At 35.4% G+C, this 21,045-nt stretch overlaps 1 protein-coding gene across 1 annotated transcript; it reads right to left on the bottom strand.

Annotated features, from left to right (window-relative positions):
* Positions 1-10,579: 10,579 nt before the first annotated feature.
* On the bottom strand, positions 10,580-11,990 carry LOC143625735 (putative WRKY transcription factor 48). The gene is made up of 3 exons (XM_077095992.1): positions 11,697-11,990; positions 11,160-11,303; positions 10,580-11,033 (listed from the first exon to the last, which is right to left on the bottom strand). The coding sequence occupies exons 1-3, from the start codon at positions 11,939-11,941 to the stop codon at positions 10,637-10,639; spliced, it is 786 nt and encodes a 261-aa protein (XP_076952107.1). The 5' UTR covers positions 11,942-11,990; the 3' UTR covers positions 10,580-10,636.
* Between the last annotated feature and the right edge of the window lie 9,055 nt (positions 11,991-21,045).

The raw sequence follows: 21,045 nt of genomic DNA, 5'->3' as shown, positions 1-21,045 counted from the left end.
TAATATAGTATAATAATTATAACAATTATTATTATTAATAATACTAATAATAATAGTTATAGAATAAAAGTCTTGGTATTAGTTAAAGTGTTGTTGATAAATAATAATAATAATAATAATAATAATAATAATAATAATAATAATAATAATAATAATGATACCATACTTGATGTTGGTTCGATTTCTAAACGAATTCACAAAATAAGTATAATAATATTATTGTTAATAAATAAATGATAGAAATATGGTTTTTAATAAATAATAATAATAATAATAATATGGTCTTTATTAATAATAATAACTCAAATATTTACAAGATTAATGATAATAATAATAATAATAATAATAATAATAATAATAATAATAATAATAAATAAATATAATAATAAGTTATATGTAATAATACTAATATATAATCTTTATGTATTTATGTTAATACTAATAGTAATAATAAATTTATTAAGTATAAAAAGAACCAAAACCGATCTAGGATGAGACCCGAACCCGAGACCTCTCGTTCAACAACTTATGTACAAACCAACCAAACCAAAATAATTAAACCCATAAGAACCAAAACCGATCTAGGATGAGACCCGAACCCGAGACCTCTCGTTCAACAACTTATGTACAAACCAACCAAACCAAAATAATTAAACCCATAAGAACTTAATATATCCATTGACCAAAAATATAACCGATACTACCAAACCAATTATTAACAATTTAAATCCGATAATCGATATATGAAAATTAATAACACCAAAACCCAAATTAATTTACCTATCAGATTGTTCACGAGTCGTGGCTCTATACCGGGAAGGACCGAGCCGAACCCGTTGGATGCGAAGAAAAATATAGTCCCCGAGGCCGATTGCGGCCACTTGAGGTGCGCCGGAAATGAAGAAAAACAGAAAGAGAGAAGAGAGAGGGAGAGAGAGAAGCCGTGAGAGAGAGAAAGAGCCCGCGAGAGAGAGAGAGAGAGTGTGACGTAGAGAGAGAGCTGCAGGAGTTAGAGTGACGGAGAGGGAGGGTCGAGCACCGGTGGCCGGTTTTCCGGTCGCCGGAATAGCGAACCGGAGAGGGAAAAAAGAAAGAGGGTCGGCGGCTAGGGGTTCGAACCAGAGGTGGGGTGTTCGGTGTGGTGTCAGAGAAAAGGGGAGGGAGTAAGGTGGTGGCCGGAAGCTCGTCGCCGGAGATCGGGGCCGCCGGAAAGCGGCAAGGGGGGGTGGCGGCTGATGAAAATAATAATGTTAGGGTTAGGTATTTTTGGTTTATATATATAATACATATTTACATAAATGGCCACTCAAGTTTGGTATTTAGTTGTAAATGGTTCAAACTTGAATAGCTTTAAGATAAAACACACTTTAGCCCCTAAAGCTTATTTAACCACACTTATAAACTAAAACTAAGGGAATTTGACGGTTCAAATTTACAAGCTTAACAACCATTACGAAGTATAACTTATTAAAATAAAAAGCAAAAGAAATCGACATGTTACAAAAATGATTACCTAATGAACATAAACGAGACCCGAAATTGACGAATGCCACATTGGCCCTCCATGTTTTATAATTTAAAATTAGGACCTCATGCTTATAACTGTCACTCACGTCATGTAAAATATTTACTAACTTGGCTCGTTTGTTGCAGTAATGGCTGATCAGGCTTTCTTAAAGTTTGTGGATACTCATAATATAGCTGGATATATGTTTGATCCTCCTCCAGCACTCAAGGAGTTCAAGTCCATGATCGTTGGCCTAAATACTTGCAGGATTTCTCACGCCTTACGAGAAAATCTTGTCATTTGCAAGAACATGATCACAGACTTTTGGAAGAATGCTTTAATCAACCAGCAAGGACCTGGACCTGGTGGAGTTGTGTCTATAGAATCCAAAGTACAAAAGAAGCCGGTCGTTATCACAGAGGCCATTATACGGGAGGTTCTTTTATTTGGGGATTAACCTGATTACTCAACGGAACACACAACTGATGTTGTTTCGGAGGTTCTTATAAGAATGGGGCTATGAGGGATCCTATCCTCCAGCAAACAAGAAGTTGTTCCACCCGTATTGGAGATTTCTTATACACACATTCTTTACGTGTGTGTCGGGACGAAAAGGAGGTTCGGATGAGATTAGCCACACAGATGTCGGCTGTAGTTGCTTTGATTATGAATTGGAATTACAACTATTCCAAGTTCGTTCTCGATGAGATGATGAGTAATTTGAAGGGAAAGAAGAAAGAGATGTTTCTTATGTATCCACGGTTCCTACAGATGATCTTTGATTCACATTACACTGATCTCATTAGATCTGTTGAGACTTTGGATATGAAATCGATGGGACCCAACACCTTTGGGTTGATGAAACAGTTAAGAAAAGGACCAAAGTCGTCTACCAGGGTCTTCACGAACTGGTTAAATTTGGCCGGTTTGCCGAAACAGAAACAATACCTCTTATTGCTCAAGTTGCTGAAGAGCACGTGACACCAGCTTAGAAGCGGGATGCTGCTTTTGGGATTAGTTCAGATGATGAATATGAAGAGAAAGAACAACGTGAAACAGAGAATGCTCCGACTGCTGAACAACTAAAAGATTTTGAGACTTTTAAGGAATTACTACAGTCGACTGCATTGAAGCCTCCTCAAGCAGTCGCTGTAAATGAAGAAGATGATATCCCCGAGGAACCAGCCGCCGATCTCATTCCATGAAAACGAAGAAAGAAAGATCCGAGACCTGGCGTGCTGGTTACTGAAGCTGCAGCAGCAGCAGCAACAACAACAACAACAACCACCACATCAACCTAAGTCGAATGTTCCTGAGACTCATGTTGATCCAAGCCCATCCACCGCAGAGCCTCAGACTCAAGATCAGATTTTTGATGATATTGCTCGTGAGTTTGAATTTGAGGCTGATTTTCAACATGATGGTGCCCCTTCTGGATCATCTGGCCCAGCCAATCATGGTCAGTCAAGTTCTGGTGTTTCTGACAATATTGCTCAGATTCTTGCAATGCAAGAAAAATATTTACAGAACAAAGGTAAGGGAGTTGTGCTTGCGGATGCTCCTGTTGATGTACAAGTTCTCCAACGTCGAGTCTTTGAACTCGAACAAGACTCTGTTGTCAAAGATGTACGCATTCAAGAACTGGAAGCTAGTAACTCCGATAAAGATTCCAAGATTAAAGAGCTTCAATCCAACATGGGAGGATTAACTACTATGTACCTAGACCTCCAACAAAAACTAATTCACAAGTTTGGAGATGAATTCAAGAATAGTGATGATGTATCGTCTAGGACACCTCAAGTTGATCAAGGTGGAAGTTCCATTGTTCGTCCAGCTACAAATATAGATGAATCTGAGACGCTGGAAAATTATATGTCCGCACCTCAGATGACGAAAGAAAAATCAGATCGGATTCAAAAAAAGATTCTTGTGATGAAGAATTCAAATCAAAATGTTGAATCATTTGATCATCCAGACAGGTTCATTGTCACCTTTCCAAAGGGATTCTCGGATAAATACGGTGACCATTCCGGAGTTGTATCGTGGGGTTTTGATGCTGACAAGAATATGTGATGGGTAAACGAAAGTCTCGGAGCACCGAATACTACAAGAAGATGAAGGACTTTGGGTTATGCTCCATTCCATAACCCAACTCATGAAAAGCGGGCAAAAGACTTCTGGAACTTCCTACGCCGTCGACACTGGATTTCCTAATATGAAGACCGCCGAATCATTTTTGAAGAAGGCCAAAGGAGTTAGGGATCCATGAACCGGGAAGACTATGGTAAATGTCATGTGGCATGCAACAAAGAAAGTCACTCATATTCCTGTGCCTGACGCCATTCCAGATGGTACATTGGATAATATGCGGTTCTGGATGTATGATAGTGAGACTGCCACGGTTGTGATATGTTTACAGAAGGGCAAGGGGCAATTCAGATTTGTTGATCCAAGAGACTTGCTGAAGTTTGGGGAGAAAGATATCAAGACCCTCAGAACATTTCAAATTATAGCTGACCCGATCTTTGAAACTGCTGCAAAGGAGTTCACCAGTATGGCGGCTTCTATTATAAGAACAAAGTTTTGGGCATGTGGTCTGAAGGATGCTGACATTAATTACATGGAGCATGATTAATAACAAAGCTACAAACCAAGGGGAGATTGTTGGGCCTAGACTTAATGGTTTGTACTTAGTTGGGGTTTATATTGGGCTATATATGTAAACCAAGATCCTTATGGATCTCTGTGGGCTTTGGGCTCTTGTTGGGCTAGCTAGTTGGTGTCTCTATATATAGATCTCTTGTATAGGGTTTTGGTGTTGGTTAGTTTTGTGTTTTTGGCCGTCTAAGTCTTGTATTAGACCAGTATTGTAAGCTACGTGCTTAGGCACCCGACGTTATAAGAACGTGTGTTTTGAAGCATTACTTGGTGTTCTTCGTGTTATTGTTACTTATTCTTGAATCATCTTGTGTTGGATTTCCGCACCAACATCAAGATCCGTTGATATCGTATTGAAAGATCCGTCTTGGACCTTACAGGGGAAAACACAATTGTTTACCATAATTTGATAAAACAATATTTTGGTAAAACACAATTTGTAAAAATTCCATTAATTTGTTTTTAATTTTTATATAGCCATATGATAATCTTATTAAATATATATTAAAAAAACGTTTGATAATGTGGTGACTTTTGGTTTTAAAAAAGATATCGTATAAAGAAGTCATGTATGTTTTGAAATAATGGGAGAATTACATATTCATTACATGTGAAGACAAAAAAAACAACAAATGTGTTATTCGTTCTCTATCATTACCTTATTTCACACTTGATTTAGCCCTAAACTAATCTCAAATTCTAACTATCCATGTCTAATGGACTAGATTCTTTCTTATTTTTATTACAATAATCATTCTTCCTATTATAACATAATAAAAAGTCAAAATACAAAGGAATACAAAAATAAAAAGTGTGAAAAGGATTTGTAATCACATAAAAACCCCTAAAAACATTCAAAAAATAATAAACAAAAATCATAAATCAAAATATAACACAACGTCAAACAAAATATAACACAATGTAGAGTAATATAACACAATATGAAGAAAAAAAGACACGACATCAAGGAAAAAACACAATCAATAATCAACGACAAAAATAAACATAAAACACAATGATAAACAAAAAGACACAAAGATCTTTTTTTCAACATTGTGTTCTTTTTTAGAACAAAGAAGACGATGGAAACATTGTGTCTTTTATTTTTAGAATGAGGAAGACGGTGGAAACATTTTTGTGCTTAACTTTTTTCATTTTTTATTAAATTTTGATTTATGATTTTTTTATTATTATTTTTAGAAGTTTTTTTTATGTGAATATAAATTTTTCTCGTCCTTCATATTTTTGTTCTCCTTTATAGAATAACTTAACCTAACCGGAGTTATGTAAATGTAAGTGTTACATATAAGAGAATTCATGAAAATAAGCATTTTCTTGAAAATGCTCTATGTAGCCCTCCTTAATTAGTTTGAGAATCATTTCATCAAAATATGCCTTAGTTTTTATCAAAACTAGGTTCTATTACCCGCGCGTTGCGCAGGTTTGTGTCTATAATACCGTTGAGTGTGAATTAAGGAGACCGTAAAGGGTCGTTTAGACAACCTCTAACATGAAAACGAATACACACACACAGAGTCAAAACTATAATACAACTTGAAATGTCGCACACATCTCTATTACGGCTGTAAAATGCACTGGTGTCCAAATAACGAACCGTCATGAAACTGTTTAATGACAATCTTTCCAAGTTCCAAGCCATATAGCATGCAAAGTTTCCACATTAAAGAATTGCTCCAAAGACCATATCGGTAATCTACCTCCTGATGAACACTTGAAACAAACAAACAAAAACCAATTTAATAAAATGGTTTGATAGATTTTCGATATACAAACCCAAGAAAACCAATAATCCCTACCCGAAACAAAAAAAAAATCAGTTTAATAACTCAAATCAATTCATTGCTTGTAGGTGCTGCTCTTATGTTGATACCTACCTGCATTAGACATGAGAATTAATATGCCAATTTGCTAAACTGACACAAAAGTCTATATACTTTAACTTAAACTTGCAAATTCATACATGAGCCTAAATTGTTATTGAAATTGGAATCATGATTACTCACAAAACAAACCTTAAGTGAGAATCCTATAAACATGCGCAGTAACTAAAATTGTAACTTAACGAAAACCCAAATCCGCATGCAATTGAAACCAATTCAGCAACAAACTACCCCATTACGAAGAAAAGCAAGCAACGTTTTTATGTGTAAATTATTGGCACAGGTTGGTATAAGGTTCCAAAAAGGTTATAATACCATGAAACACACCGACACCTAGGGTTCCGAATTTGAACCTGGACACAATAGTTGATAGGCAACGATGATTACATGGTAACCAACGAAGAAACGGTAATGAAGTACAGCTCATGGCTGCAACCCATGTTGTCACGCCGGGTAGCTGATCAACATCATCGCTGGCTAAAAGAAAAAGAAAACGAACCTGGACACGCCAAACTAATTTGTTAAAATCATAAAAAAAAATTGTGATATTCTTGCAGATTGCTCACCAACCTTCAAATGCCACAATCGTTATTGTTGCTATGCTTGTACTTTTTATGATTATACAGGATGCCAACAAATGTTAATCAATCATATCAAATTAGTGCAAAACCCATATTCATGCTACTGAAATGCAGTTGAGTAGCTACTCATTTTATTCAACAAATTCATCATCCAAGTAATTGAATCAATTACTAACATTAGCTTTTTAGAAGGCGGTGAGATTGAACCTGCATGCTACCATATCTAATCAAAGAAATTGCTACATGATTACATAGGTAACAATTGGGTTTACACAGCCACTGAACAACTGATGCCGCGACCACCACTCCATCGCCACCATTCGGCAACGGTAAATCCGCCCACCGGAGAAGTGAACACCCAACCCTGATTTAAGATTCATACCAAGAAGATCATGAATCCGACCGACAACAAAAGATCGGATCCGGTGGAAGAGAGAAAGTCGTGATTTTGAGGCATCTGACTAAAAGAATCATCAAGACATGGATGATGAAGAATACATACGTTACAGTAATCAAATTATAGCAATGGAGGCATTGTCAGTTATGATTAAAAATGCTTGCGGGCAAGGGCTTGTTGGCGGGTTTACTACCCCGAACAGTGGTCCTCTTATCTCCCATTTGCTGTTTGCTGATTATGCGATGATTATAGGAGATTGGACAACAGTTAATTCAAGAGCGATTGTTCGGTTGTTAAGATGCTTTAATATGTTGTCAGGTCTAAAAATAAATTTGCAGAAATCTTCTCTTTTTGGTTTCGGTGTCTCGGATGGGGAAATCAAGTTCATGGCAGATTTAATGAATTGCAAAGCGGGGTCTATTCCGTTCATGTATCTTGGTCTTATGGTGGGTGCCAACATGAACCGGATTAGTAATTGGCAACCAGTGTTAGATGTTTTTAATACCAAATTGTCCGGTTGGAAAGCCAATACTCTATCTATGGGGGGAACGCTTAACAATTCTTAAGTCGGTTTTGGAATGTCTACCGAGCCATTATTTTTCCTTATATAAAGCTCCTGTGAAGATTATTAATATTCTAGAGACTAAAAGAAGGCGTTTTCTATGGGGTGGAGGTGATGGTGTGTCGAAAATAAATTGGGTTGCTTGGGAACGAGTGACAACTAGTAAGAAGGATGGTGGGCTAGGTTTATGTCCTCTTAAAGCATCTAATATCTCACTACTTTCACGGTGGTGGTGGAGATATAGGACTGAAGAAAGGAGTTTGTGGAGAAGGTTCATTTGTGCGTTGCATTTCACTCGTAGATCCTGGCCCGCTTTGCCTCATAATAAGAAGTTAAATGGGATATGGAGTTCCATCGCCAAAATGGAAAACCAAACCGTCTCATCGAATTTGTCTCTGTCTTTGGCCATCAAAAGTAAAGTTGGGAATGGTCTTAGAACTAGATTTTGGTTGGATCCTTGGTTATTTGATTTACCGATCAAATCAGTTTTCCCTAACCTCTTTCGTTTAGAAAAGGTGAAAAGTTGTTGGGTGGCCGATCGTTGTATAATATCCAATGGAGAGTTGAGTCTTTTGCATTGGAATTGGAAGACCCATTTGTTGAATTTGGAGGAGTTGTCTGGTCTTCAGAGCCTAAATTCATCATTGCAGGCTTATGGTTTCAAGGTTGGGAGTGATAAATGGTGGTGGTTAGGAGATACGAAAGGGTTGTTTTCGGTTGCTTCAGTCAAGAAACTGCTTTATGCTATTAGGCCGTTGCCTGTGAGCAACATATTTAACTAGAATTCTTGGCTACCCTTAAAGGTAAATATGTTTGGTTGGAGATTGAACTTGGCTCGTTTACCGACCTCAGAAGCTTTAATAAAACGCAATATCATAAATGGTCCGAATATTTGTTGCCTTTGTGGTTCCAACTCGGAGTCTGTGGATCACTTGTTTACGGGATGCTATGTGGCTTCGGTGGTGTGGCAGGATATAAGCAAGTGGTGTGGTATTCATCCTATTTATGCGTTTTCAATAGGCGATTTGCTTAATATACATAAGCATATTTCGGGCCATGCAACCAAGATAAAGATGGTGCAATCAATATTCTGGTTACTTGCTGGAGTATATGGCGAGCTCGTAATAATTTCTTATTCTCGAACATTCCCATTAGGATTGAAAACATCATTGGCGAAACCAAGTCAATGACGTTTCTTTGGGTAAAAAATCGATCAACGAACGTCATACTTGATTGGGATAAGTGGAAGATATTGGACATATAGTTTGTTTTGTTTTGTGGTTGTAATTTTGCCCGCTCGCCAGTTACTTGTTAGCGGGCTGGTTGGGTTTTTTAATGAAATTTGCTGTTCGAAAAAAAAAAGTATAGAACAGCTAGGTACAACAGGATATGCAAGAGGTACAACACAGAAAGCTTAAAGAAGTTCTGTTTTAATATATATATATATATATATAATATGCATTGGATGCATTTACTTTACTGTAAATGCAGTTATACTATGTACAATATTCTTGGTGTTCTTGGGGTTAGAAAAGGAAGATGAAAGAAGAATAATGAGTCGGCTAGTCATGAAATATGATGCTATAAACCATTATAAAAAGAGATCGAGTAAAGCGTTCGTTAACGTAGACTTTCTAGAAGGCCAGAAAAGGTCAAACTTTTATTTGAGCACACTGGATGAATGATATCAAACTTGAACTGTCAAATTTCGGTTCTTAATTTCTAAAATGTAACTTTTAGTAACTTTACCTCTCTTCTAAAACACAATGGAAATGTATTATCTTCATTTTGTGTTAATCCTTACAAACTTATTTACTAAATAGGTACACTTTAAAAAATATTTACCAGATTAGTTTTTAACAAATACATATGCTTCTATGAAAAATAAATGTTTTTTTGTACTTTTCTTACTTTTAATAGAAAATTCATTTTACTTATACATTTTAAAGAAAACGTTATTTTAATATATCACAAGCAAACAAAACTCTTTCATTCCTGCATTTGTATTTTATCAAATTGAAATAATTGTAGTTTTCTTTAACTATTGTAACTTTAATGTACTTCACTTCGAAAATATAAGCAATAAACTATTTAAGCAGGAAGCACAACTCTTTATGCACACTTACTCCCAATATTGTATATATATAAATAAATTTTAGCAAATTACATGACAATGTTGCTTACCGATCTTTGGCTTTTAGAACGGCAATTTTTTTGTGTTTATAGGTCATGGCACTCTTCAAATTGGAGAGTTTCATTGCCCCACTCTGGTCAGACTATGTTATATTAACCGAGCTAAGGCGGACTTCAAAGTTTGGCTTGAATGTTCGCCTGGAAACCATGCAATCTTTTACTGACATTATAATTTATAAGATATTAATGATATTGATTTTTGTCTAATATTTTAACAAAGGTAAACTTTTTCATGGTTAGTTTCATTTGTAATAATCTTTTTTTTAATAGAGATCGTAGAGTAGTGTATAAAAAATTTATTATTCAAGAAAAAAAGAAACAATGAAAAAAGGATTTTTTTTTTTTTTTTTTTTTTTTCAGATAGCTTCTTTGATGGGAGGATTAAATTTAAATGTTTTCAAAATACACTTTAAAAAGTGATTAAAAAAATTAATGTCAAAGAACAATGAAAACCTTGTAAAACTATGTGTAGAAATATAGAATTAATACAATGATTCAATGAAGATGATTACAAAAGCTAATCCAACTCACATTTTCTAGTTATGGTGATTGTGTATAAAAAACCATGACTGTTGTATTATCTTTAACACTCTCCCATATACAGTCGGAAATTATATGGCAATATACAAATAAAATATATCTGGAAAAGCAAGAACCAAGAGTAGAGTAAACACAGTAATTAATAACTTAAAATGAACAACAACATATAGAAATATTGACTTATTATTATTTTATATAACTACATAAAACAAACCAAAAAACGAATTGAACAATGCCTTGATAGTAACTTTAAAGTACCCCAACCGTCCTACAAAGAAACCGTTTCCTAAATTACCCTCAACTAATTTGCTCTTTAGCCTCCTCTTTGCTGACTTGGAAGGATAACATATCTTGAAGAAGTCCATGATCTCTAAGCAAAGAAGAAGGGTGATATTGCCTTTCTTGAAAGTAATTATGTGAGTCCGATGATGGAACAACATTGGTGGTGTTAAAACTTAGAGAATCAGTATGGTTGGGGAAAAAAGGCTGTGGTGGTTGTTGGTAGTGACTTTGAGATAAGAGAAATGATGAAGAAACACCTCCTCCGCCACCGCCACCGCCATAAGTAGGGTTGATGGGACATGGGTGTGTATGAGTACCTTCATAAGTTGTGACAACCATCCATGGATTTTCTGATGATCTTTCAATCCTCTTCTTCACTCTACATGATGCACTAGTGCATCTATAGTAACTCCTATAATCATCAAATATCATATGTATTAAATTAAACCATCAAAGCAAATATTATATTTGTATAAACAATTAATTAACTCTTAATGAATTATTAAGATTTATTAAAACATGAAGATGATGTACGTACCTAGGAAAAGGGCTGTTTTTGACGGCTTTTTGGCCGTATTTTCTCCATCTATAGCCATCATCCAAGTGATCAACTTCGGTCTTTGTCACGAACGCAAATCTTGGTTCCTTTTGTTTTTTGGGGTTTTTCTTTTTGGCCTTCAGCCTACATAAATAATATTCACATCTTAGACAATAATTCCGTTGTTTCGTTATCACAAAACTAAGTTATATTGTCAAAAAAATACGTTAGTAGATTAATGTTTGAATTGTAAGTTAAAACAAGTGTAAAAGAAATCAAGATTATTAAAAGTGAGAGATGGTCAAATTGATGAACGATGTGTATGAGTGTGAATAGGTGTGAAAGGTGGTATCTTACTAAGATCTAATATTCAAAAATCTAATAAAACAAACACATATCACATGCAACCAATACACTCCATGTGTAAACCAAAACATATATACTTGTGTGACTATAGATATCATAAACTAAAAAAATAAAATAATAAGTAATAAAAATTGAAGAAGGAGAGAGTTTTGAATTGAATTTCTTTCTTACTGTTTGCTAGTAGTATTTTGGTGATCATCATCTGATTTTAGGTGATCAAAATCATTTTCGGGTTCATTTGAAGAAGCCGATATGGGTGAAGAATTCGTAACCACCTGGGATGCCTCCAGGATGGCGGAAGAAGGCTGCTGAAGCAAATCAGAAAATGAAGCACCCGCGTAGTCCTCAAAGGCCAGCATGTCCATATGCCCTTCATCAAAAAAACATCCGCCATCATACAACGCTAAATTCGACATCAAGATTTAGTTAGTATTTTGTTTTTCGGTTCCGCAAGTGTCCTCAAACTCTCTGATTCTTTATTTGTAGGCTTTCAGTAGTGTGGATGGTGATTTGGAGTTTATAGTGTGAATATATAGGGAAGAAGTAAACCCCCCACTAGGAAGTCAACGAATGATAACTTTTTACTTAATTTGGCATCACTTTATGCTAAAAGGTTTTGTAAAAGTTTGTTTCATCAATTACCAAATAACTAGAGGAGGTAATTGTGATTATTAATTAGTTAGTAGTTACTTCATCAATGCCTGCATATGACCACTGAAAGTATTTTGTTTTGTTTCAGATTTAAAAATATTAAATTAGTCAAAGTCAATTGCAAATTATTTACGTCACACAAATATTCTTTTTTAGTTACGGTCATCCCTAAAATATTAAAAAAAAGGTTTTCATTATGATCTATAATGAGAAGCTGGTTTTTTTTCCTTTTTCTTTTGATGTGGTTTAGGTGAGGCCTTGTATGTATTTATAACTTTATAAGTTTAAATGTGGTTGTAGAGTTTAAATTTTTCTTTAGCATAAGCTTTCCTAGTGTCATATTGTCGTTACTATTACAGACGTATACTAGTTTAATTTTTTGATATAGTTTTGGTATTTTAATGAACATAACTGATACAGCCAAATTTGTGTCGATTTGATCATAAGTTGTACATGTTTCAATAATGTTATGTGCGTACAAAAATTTACTTTTTTCATTTAGTGCCGGTGCCGTAATGAACTTAACCGATATTGTTCGAATTCACATCGTTATGATTTGTTATCTAGTTAAGCTAAACTAATTGCAGAATTGACTACACGTATACGTAGTGATTAGTAGCAAAAGGTTATGTAAAATACTATAATAGATTGAGTAGGAAATGTGTGTACTACAAAACCATATTTTATACCTTGGTGTGTTATAAGATATATCTATATCTATACTATATATAATACACCAAACAAGGACAAATTAAGACACCCATTTTTAAGTAATTTACAACACTTAAAGCATGATGTACATGTGTTAGTAAGGGTAAACATGTCTTTTAAGCACAATCCATTCAACTTACAAGTTTGGTCCCTCATCTTTAACCATATTATGTTTTTATTTTAACTTGTAAACTAACTTCTCACCCATGATTTTTAAACGACTATAGCTTTTTCATACGTTAATATTTTTATAAACAAATTGCACCATAAAAACGAGCATTTTATTCTCTTTAATTTGGATATGATATTATTATAATTTTTTTCATTTTAAATAAATTAATATGTTACGCAGGGGTGTTCAGTGTCCAGTATAAACCGCGAACCAACCGTTCACTACGTTTTGAAAATTTTGAAACCGACCAATAAACCGAAAGTAAAAAAAGAAAAAGAAAAAAAGAAGTCAAACCAATGACCGGTTTAAACGATTTCAAAGTTTTAACCGAACCATAAACACTTATATCTGTTATGTGGTTAACATGTTCAAACTCACGCTGCATCGCGCGGGCACCCGTCTAGTTACTTTTTAAAGACCGAATGTTGTCAGGGGCATCGGTGTAATATATTAGAAGTGGATCAGATTTCCGTATGAAAAAAATGTATTTCAAGTGTAAAATTTGGGGAAAGCTAAAAAGAAAAAGGTAATAAAGGAGTGTCAAAAGCATTTGAATATATATTAAATTTCGAAATATATTCAAAGTGTGAAGGAGAGCAACGGAAAGCGGCTTTGGTTTGGAGGCATCGCTCACGGGGAATTTGATTTGACCGGATATGATGTTTACTTTTCTAGTCAACGCATTCATATACGGCCGTCGATCATAAAACGGTTATGTGTAAACGGGTTTCTGGTTTCACTTACTAATGGTTCATGTGCATTAAATTAAAAACGAGTCGTGGACTCGTGGTGGGGACGTGACGGATCGCCAATGGCTAGCTTCATTTCCGTTTTTATACGAAACTTGCATATGCTATAACAGCCGGAACATAAATTCCAAAAAATAAAATTGTAATATGAACAAAGAGATATCAACATGTGCTCGGTTCATTACGACGGCGGCTCCGTTTTGCACGTCGACATGTAACAACGAAAAGTTACGCCGTAAATTATAAAGATCGCAATATCAGGTTTTTTGTTTTAAAAACTTGATATTAGGTACGTAATGGCTATATTGACAACTTCGTTTTATTAATTTTTTTCATGTTTGTTCATTTTATATCTAACAATTCTGATACTTATTCTAAACATTTTTTTATTAATATAGAGGAAATGAATGATCGGACATGGAGACTGAAAGATTATGTTTGAATTTATTAAATTACTTTTTTTTCGAGTATGTTTGTTATTATTTAGTTATTTACGTTACGAGTGAACATGAATAGCATTATGGCTTTAAGAAAGATGCTTTCTTGGATCCTTGAAACCCGAAAAAAACCCAAATTTGAAAACCTCATGAGAGATTTGAGTCGAGTTTTTTTTCCATATATTAAACTTTAAAACCCAGAAAACCGTTCTTGAAGTTTAAACCCAAATATATACTTGTTTATAAAATATACCAAAAATACAAAATAGCAATATATACATGGTTGTGATATATTTTTTAAAAAACAGAAAGTGGTTTAAGCAAGTAGTGTGTACACGTGACTCGTGAACGATGCTTGTGACCGACTAAAAAGTCGGCGGTCCGATGTCTCATGGGACAGGGTCCGGTCGACTTAGGCTTATTTTCATAAATATCCGGTCAACCATGAAATAGACACCTGGTCAACCTCAACAACTATTTATTGTACAAGGATCGTTTTATTTTCTTTTTCCTTTTTTGATGTGTATAAAGAGGCACCACTCTCTTAGGGATGTAAACGAGTCAAGTCGAGCCAGAGTATGCTCGAGCTTGAGCTCGAACTTAATCGAGCTCGGCTCGTTTTTTTTATCGAGCTGAAAAATCGATCTCGAGCTCGGCTCGTATAAGTTCGAGCCGAGCTCGAGCTCGTCGAACCAGACTCCTTTAATTTTTTTAAATTTTTTTATTTTTTATTTATTATTTTTTATTTTATATTTTACAAATTTTGATATATAAAATACAAAAAATATAATTTTAACATACATATAATACAAATATTATAAACTAGAGAATTTATAAATTTATTTGTTTTATTGTCGTTATTTTTTTATAAGGTTTTAGATATCGAGTGAAATAATATATGTATAATTTTTATTTATTATTTCTTGGTATGATATTATTATATATAGACATTAAAATTTAGGGTTTAATCTAAATGAGCCAACGAGCCGAGCTAACGAGTCGAGCCAAGACTGAGCCACGAACCGAGCTGACCCTGGCTCGAGCTCGGCTCGTTTAGAAATCGAGCCGAGTCAAGTCGAGCTTATTTAGAATCGAGCTTTTTCGAGCCAAGCGTTTTTCAAGCGAGTTTCGAACGAGCCACGAGACGCGAGCTTTTTGAACAGCCCTACACTTATTTATTTACATATTAGCGTTTTGTTATATTAAACGCTACCTATGTATGGTGAAAAATTATTATATGGGACATTAAGTGGTTTACGTAAGTGTGATTGTATTAGTTAAACACTATTTTATAGGACCTATACGGACCACTTTTCTCATATTATACGACCCATTATCTTTTTTCGCATGTCATATAGTTTGTATATTTATGGGTCGTACTATACATCGGTAGTGTTTGACTGTATGTTGGTAGTGGGGTTCGTTTAGTTATGTCGTTTCATAGTCATATTCCTATTCCATGCAATATAAGTACGTACACTATGAAAAAATGTTTGTTTATAGTTGCTACCTCAAGGATACTTGAATAATATAATATGTTACTAATAGTGTTTCTTAGCTTCTCTCTTTTTATAACTATATATTCACTAGTTTGATCCTCCCGTGTTACGAGAATTTATCTAAAGTTTTGTTTTTAATCGTTTTGCTATTTTATGAAGATTTATTTTATTTTTTAACGTAGTACTGTTTTAATTTAATACATATATACTAGTTTGTTATTACATTTTTTAACGTTTGGGTTTTATCAGTTGAGATGTTTAGGTTTTTTAGATTTTTAACGAACAAACATAAACAAACACGAGCATGTTGATTTTTTAAATGTACAAACATGAACACAAATATTTGTCTAATGAAAAAAAGGGCATTGATGTAGTTGACAATGGTGGGTAGTATCGGAAGTTAACCGACGATGGAGATGATAGACCATCAACGGAGAACATGTAAAGCAAATAAATTAAATTAGGGTTTGATGATGAAAGTGTTTATCAATAAATGAGATCTTATAACCCATTTGAGGGCTATTAGAGTTTGGTAAGTCCCATAACCCGTGAAAATTATTCTTTGATGATTAAGGGGTTATTTTACAAATAAATGAGATGTTATAACCCGTTTAAGGGTTATCCGGGTTTGGTGAGACCCATGACCCGTGAAAATTATTGTTTGATTATGAAATAGTTTTATAAATAAATGAGATGTTATAACCCATTTAAAGACTATCCGGGTTTGGTAAGACCCATACCCGCGAATTCGGGTCAAATGCATGAGAAGCCTCCATTTATAAATCAAACAATCTGTTGGCTCTAGAGAATGGGGGAACAGCCTAAGAGTGACACCTATGATTTTATGGTATGCAATTATATAGATAGTTAGAAACGTCACAAAATATAAATTCACTATTCAATACAAAATTTTGTTTATTGTCATATTTTTATCTTATTTCAAAGAAAATAGTTAGAAGTGAACGCACACACGAACCGAACACACACGCGAAAGCAATAAACGACACGAGGATTTAAAGTGGTTCGGTCTAAACTGACCTACGTCTGCGGGTGGCAATTAGGTATATCTTTATTGAGTGACAACTATTACAAGTACATAATGTTAAATTTATATAGAGATATGACTAGGGTTTGTATCTTATTAAACAAGAAATCAAAACCGGGCCGGGCTTCAGTCTGGCCACCCTACACCCGTCTACCCTTTGGACTTCATATAATAAACCAGGCCAACAAGGCCTACGAACCCAACAATCTCCTACTCGGAGACCTTGAGTACTCTCGTCTGCTCTCCTGGTTGTACTTCTGTAATCTAAACATCTTCTAGTTGCCACCGCCTTCTCATCAATTAACATGAAGGCCCGTTGAAGCTCCCCGGAGCTCCAACACGTCAGTCACGGCTAAAACTGCCCCTGACCCGTTCTCTGTCCCTACCGGCTCCCACTGAAACAAACTACCGGATCCTGAGATACCCTGAGAACAAACACTCTCCATATTCAGCAAGTAATCCACTGGAGAGACTTTTACAGCTGGAATACTGATTTTCTTAATCCACTGTCGACCTGGAACTGTAACCGAAACACGACTTGTGCTCCCACTGTCACGATGCCCCCCAACTGATTTAACCTAACTAGCTCGTTCATCATGAATCTTCACTTTGGCTCTGGGTTTGTTACTTGCAAAACGAACCTTCTTCTGCCCACGAGATTCTGTGAACCGGACTTTGTCTTTCACCAAAACTGAATTCACTCCTTTCGGTGACATATCGACCATATACAACGAGCCCATTTTCTTGCCACGAGCAACAACGAGATTCCCTTTGACTACTTTCCACTGCCCATTCCTGAACTTAACATCGTAACCCTGGTCATCCAACTGCCCAACTGAAATCAAACGTTTCTTCAAACTTGGAATAACCCTAACATCTTTCAAAATCCAAGAAGTACCGGCTGAAGTTATCAAATCAGCATCTCCCATACCCGTAACCTCTAAAATATCATCGTTCGCAAGTCGAACCTTTCCAATATCCCCAAACTTTAGATTCTTCATCGTTTCACTACAGTGAGTGGCATGAAACGATGCACCGGAATCCATCACCCAAGAATCAACGTTACTTTCAACACTAAGAACTAAAAACTCATCACTACTGACTCCGTCATCTGTGTCGTCTTCTGTAACGTTCACCTCTTTCTTACCATTCGGACACTGATTCCTGAAGTGTCCCTTCTCTTTACAACCCCAGCGTTCAATATCTTTACGAGCCTTAGACTGACTCATCTTCCTGCTCCCACTACCTCGTTGTTTTCCCCTACCTCTGCCTTATGTGATTAATATATTACCTGTTGATTCACCTGAACTTCTGCGTCTTGAATCTTCTCCAAGAATCAAATCCCGAATCCCATCAAAAATAATTTTTGTAGACGAACTACAAATCGCAGTCACTGTTTGCGACCAACTGTCGGGCAAAGAGGATAATAACGAAAGACCTTGAACTTCAACATCAAACTTAATGCCGACTGAAACTAAGCGAGATAGGATCAAATTAAGATTATTAATATGCGTTGTAACTGAGCCACCCTCTTTCATTCTTGTTGTCACTAGCTCTCGGATAAGATAGACTTTATTCGCTGTCGATGGCTTCTCATACATGTTGGATAATGCCTCCATCATACCATGGGCTGTGGTTTCTTTCACGACGTTAAACGCCACATCTTCCGACAACGACAAAGTAATACAAGCCCTAGCTTTCTTGTCTAACTTCTTCCAATCTGCTTCTGACAACTTTTCTGGTTTTCCATCCTCAAACACTACATCCAAGTCTTTCTGACAAAGTAGCGCATCAATCTGCATCTTCCACCAACCAAACTTCTGTCCGTCAAACTTCTGTATTGAAACCTTTCCGTCTTCTGCAATGACAATGACTAAAACGAAAAACTGGATAAAAACATAGACAAACACAGCAACGGCACGGGCCTGAACTTAACGGTTGTTCTACTGAACTCTGTTAAAAATCAACCTATTTAAAATGCAGCGGAATAACGAACTGAAAATCAGAAACTGAAACTTTAAACTGAAACGATAAAACCTGACAAACACAATTGGCATTGGTTCTCGGTTTCGTTAATCTTCAATCTGATTAACAACGGTTCTTCACAAAACAGGATCTTGATATTTTAACCCCCAAAAAAATTCCAATCCACTCAACAAAAAGAAAACTAAGGTTCTGCTCTTTGTTTACGATATGGATTTTCTAGGCCCAATAACTTGATAATGGCTCAAGCTTAGATACTGACAATGGGCTACTGCCCAAATATTGGTCCAACAAGTAAATATGAAAGGAATTTGGATTTAATAATAAAAAAAAACCTTGGTCACGAGAGAGAATTATGCCTTGCCTTCTTGCCTAAAACAACACGATCTGGTCAAAAAAAGGTCGAATAGAGCTTCTGCCTCAAATCGAACTACACTGTTTTCAAGCGAACCACCTGGTCTACTGCCTCAAAACCAATCACGACCAAAACTTTCAACACTCGTGGTCTTCGTTTAAATAACTGCTAACTGTTTCGGGAAACCCTAATCGTGATGGACTGGTTGAGCGACGATGGCTGCACAGTCGCGAAACCCTAAATCGCAATTGAAAACTGGCGGCGACAAGCCAAACTGGTTCAACGTGTTCTCCGTGTGATCCGAACCAAGCTCTAATACCACTTGTTGGGATTATACGCACACACAAACCGAACACACATGTGAAAGCAATAAACAACACGAGGATTTAATGTGGTTTGGTCTAAACTGACCTACGTCCACGGGTGGCAACTAGGTATATCTTTATTGAGTGACAACTATTATAAGTACATAATGTTAAACATATATAGAGATACGACTAGGGTTTGTATCTTATTAAACAAGAAATCTAAACCAGGCCGGGCTTCAGTCTGGCCACTAATGCGATGTGCGAGTGGCTTATAAAATGTAATAGATTGGATATTTAACTTTTGCACAAGATCGTGTTTTAAATTTATAAAAGTGATTTCTACAAAGACTAAACACACACAAAATAGGCAAGTGTACCTATCGTATATGTAGAATAGTATTGGTAAGAACCAAGTATCGATCCATGGACACAAATGTTTCTACTAATAAATCGTTGTTTTACTTTAATCGGAGGTTTTAATCATTTTGGGGTTAATTTTTGAACTTTTTATAAAATATAAATACTTATATATAATATATAGGTGACCAAGATGAGAAATTCTAAACAAGTAGTTCAATTATATGAAGGTTACCATCTAAGATCAAGAATCCACTCCATTTTATCCTAGATAATTAATATGTAAACATGTGATAAACTTGCCGTAATAATATATGATAGATGGCTCTTTAAGCCTTAAGTGAGCATCTTTGACAAAAAAGGAGTAACATGCGCATTTTAAAGTCCACCCTTTCCTAATGTCATGCTACCTCGAGAATGTCAATTTGAGTTGGCAAGTAGTTTCGTAAAGTAGAAAGATTAGGATTGACTTCGATTTCTCAAATACCAATTCTAACAACTTCGGGTGGTTGTAGTTAACTCACACAACCTCCCCTAGGTTGATTTAAGTTGGTTATAATTACACATTCCATTAACATATGATTTCTTTAACTAGCATGATATCCTAAGCAATGCCATATTCGGATTACCTAGACTTAGAGAAATAGATCATAACTTATATCTCATCATTTCTAAATACAATATAAGGATCCATGTTTCGATAATTTATCAAAGTATTTCTATTTTTCAAGAACATGAAGCGATCATGAATGATTGCCAATAGAATTGACAATCACCAACTTTGAATTGTTGATTTAAGATGGTGAAACATTTTTCATCAAAAGATAATTGTAAGATAACCATGTACTTTACTAGACTAAACCACATGTTTTATATAATTATCAAGTAAAACAAAGCTTCTTCATAGATATTAGATGGTAAATGGAGTTTAGCTCATAATGAGCATGGTGATTAACATTAGGATGGATGATGATAACAAACACATGATTAACCTAGAACAATCTAACCAAATGTGGATGAATCTTCCTTCTTAATGATGATGATGATGGTTAATGATGATGACCTCCAAGCCTTCAAACTATTCACTAGATTTTTAATTTGAGTGTTAGTGTGTGTTTTTATAAGTGAAAACCGGATAGAACTCTCTTTAAGGCACACCAAATGAGTGCAGCATGAGCCACTATTTATAGGCAATCTGGAGTGTGAAGCACGGCCCGTGCTTACGTAGGCACGCCCCCGTGCATTTTTAGTGA

The sequence above is a fragment of the Bidens hawaiensis genome, unplaced genomic scaffold (assembly GCF_021521415.1).
Source record: "Bidens hawaiensis isolate Kalapana, Puna unplaced genomic scaffold, B.hawaiensis_p1.1 tig00004234_1, whole genome shotgun sequence".
Classification (NCBI taxonomy): domain Eukaryota; kingdom Viridiplantae; phylum Streptophyta; class Magnoliopsida; order Asterales; family Asteraceae; genus Bidens; species Bidens hawaiensis.
Note: the sequence above shows the minus strand (reverse complement) of the source record. Positions and strands in the feature narration are given on the sequence as shown.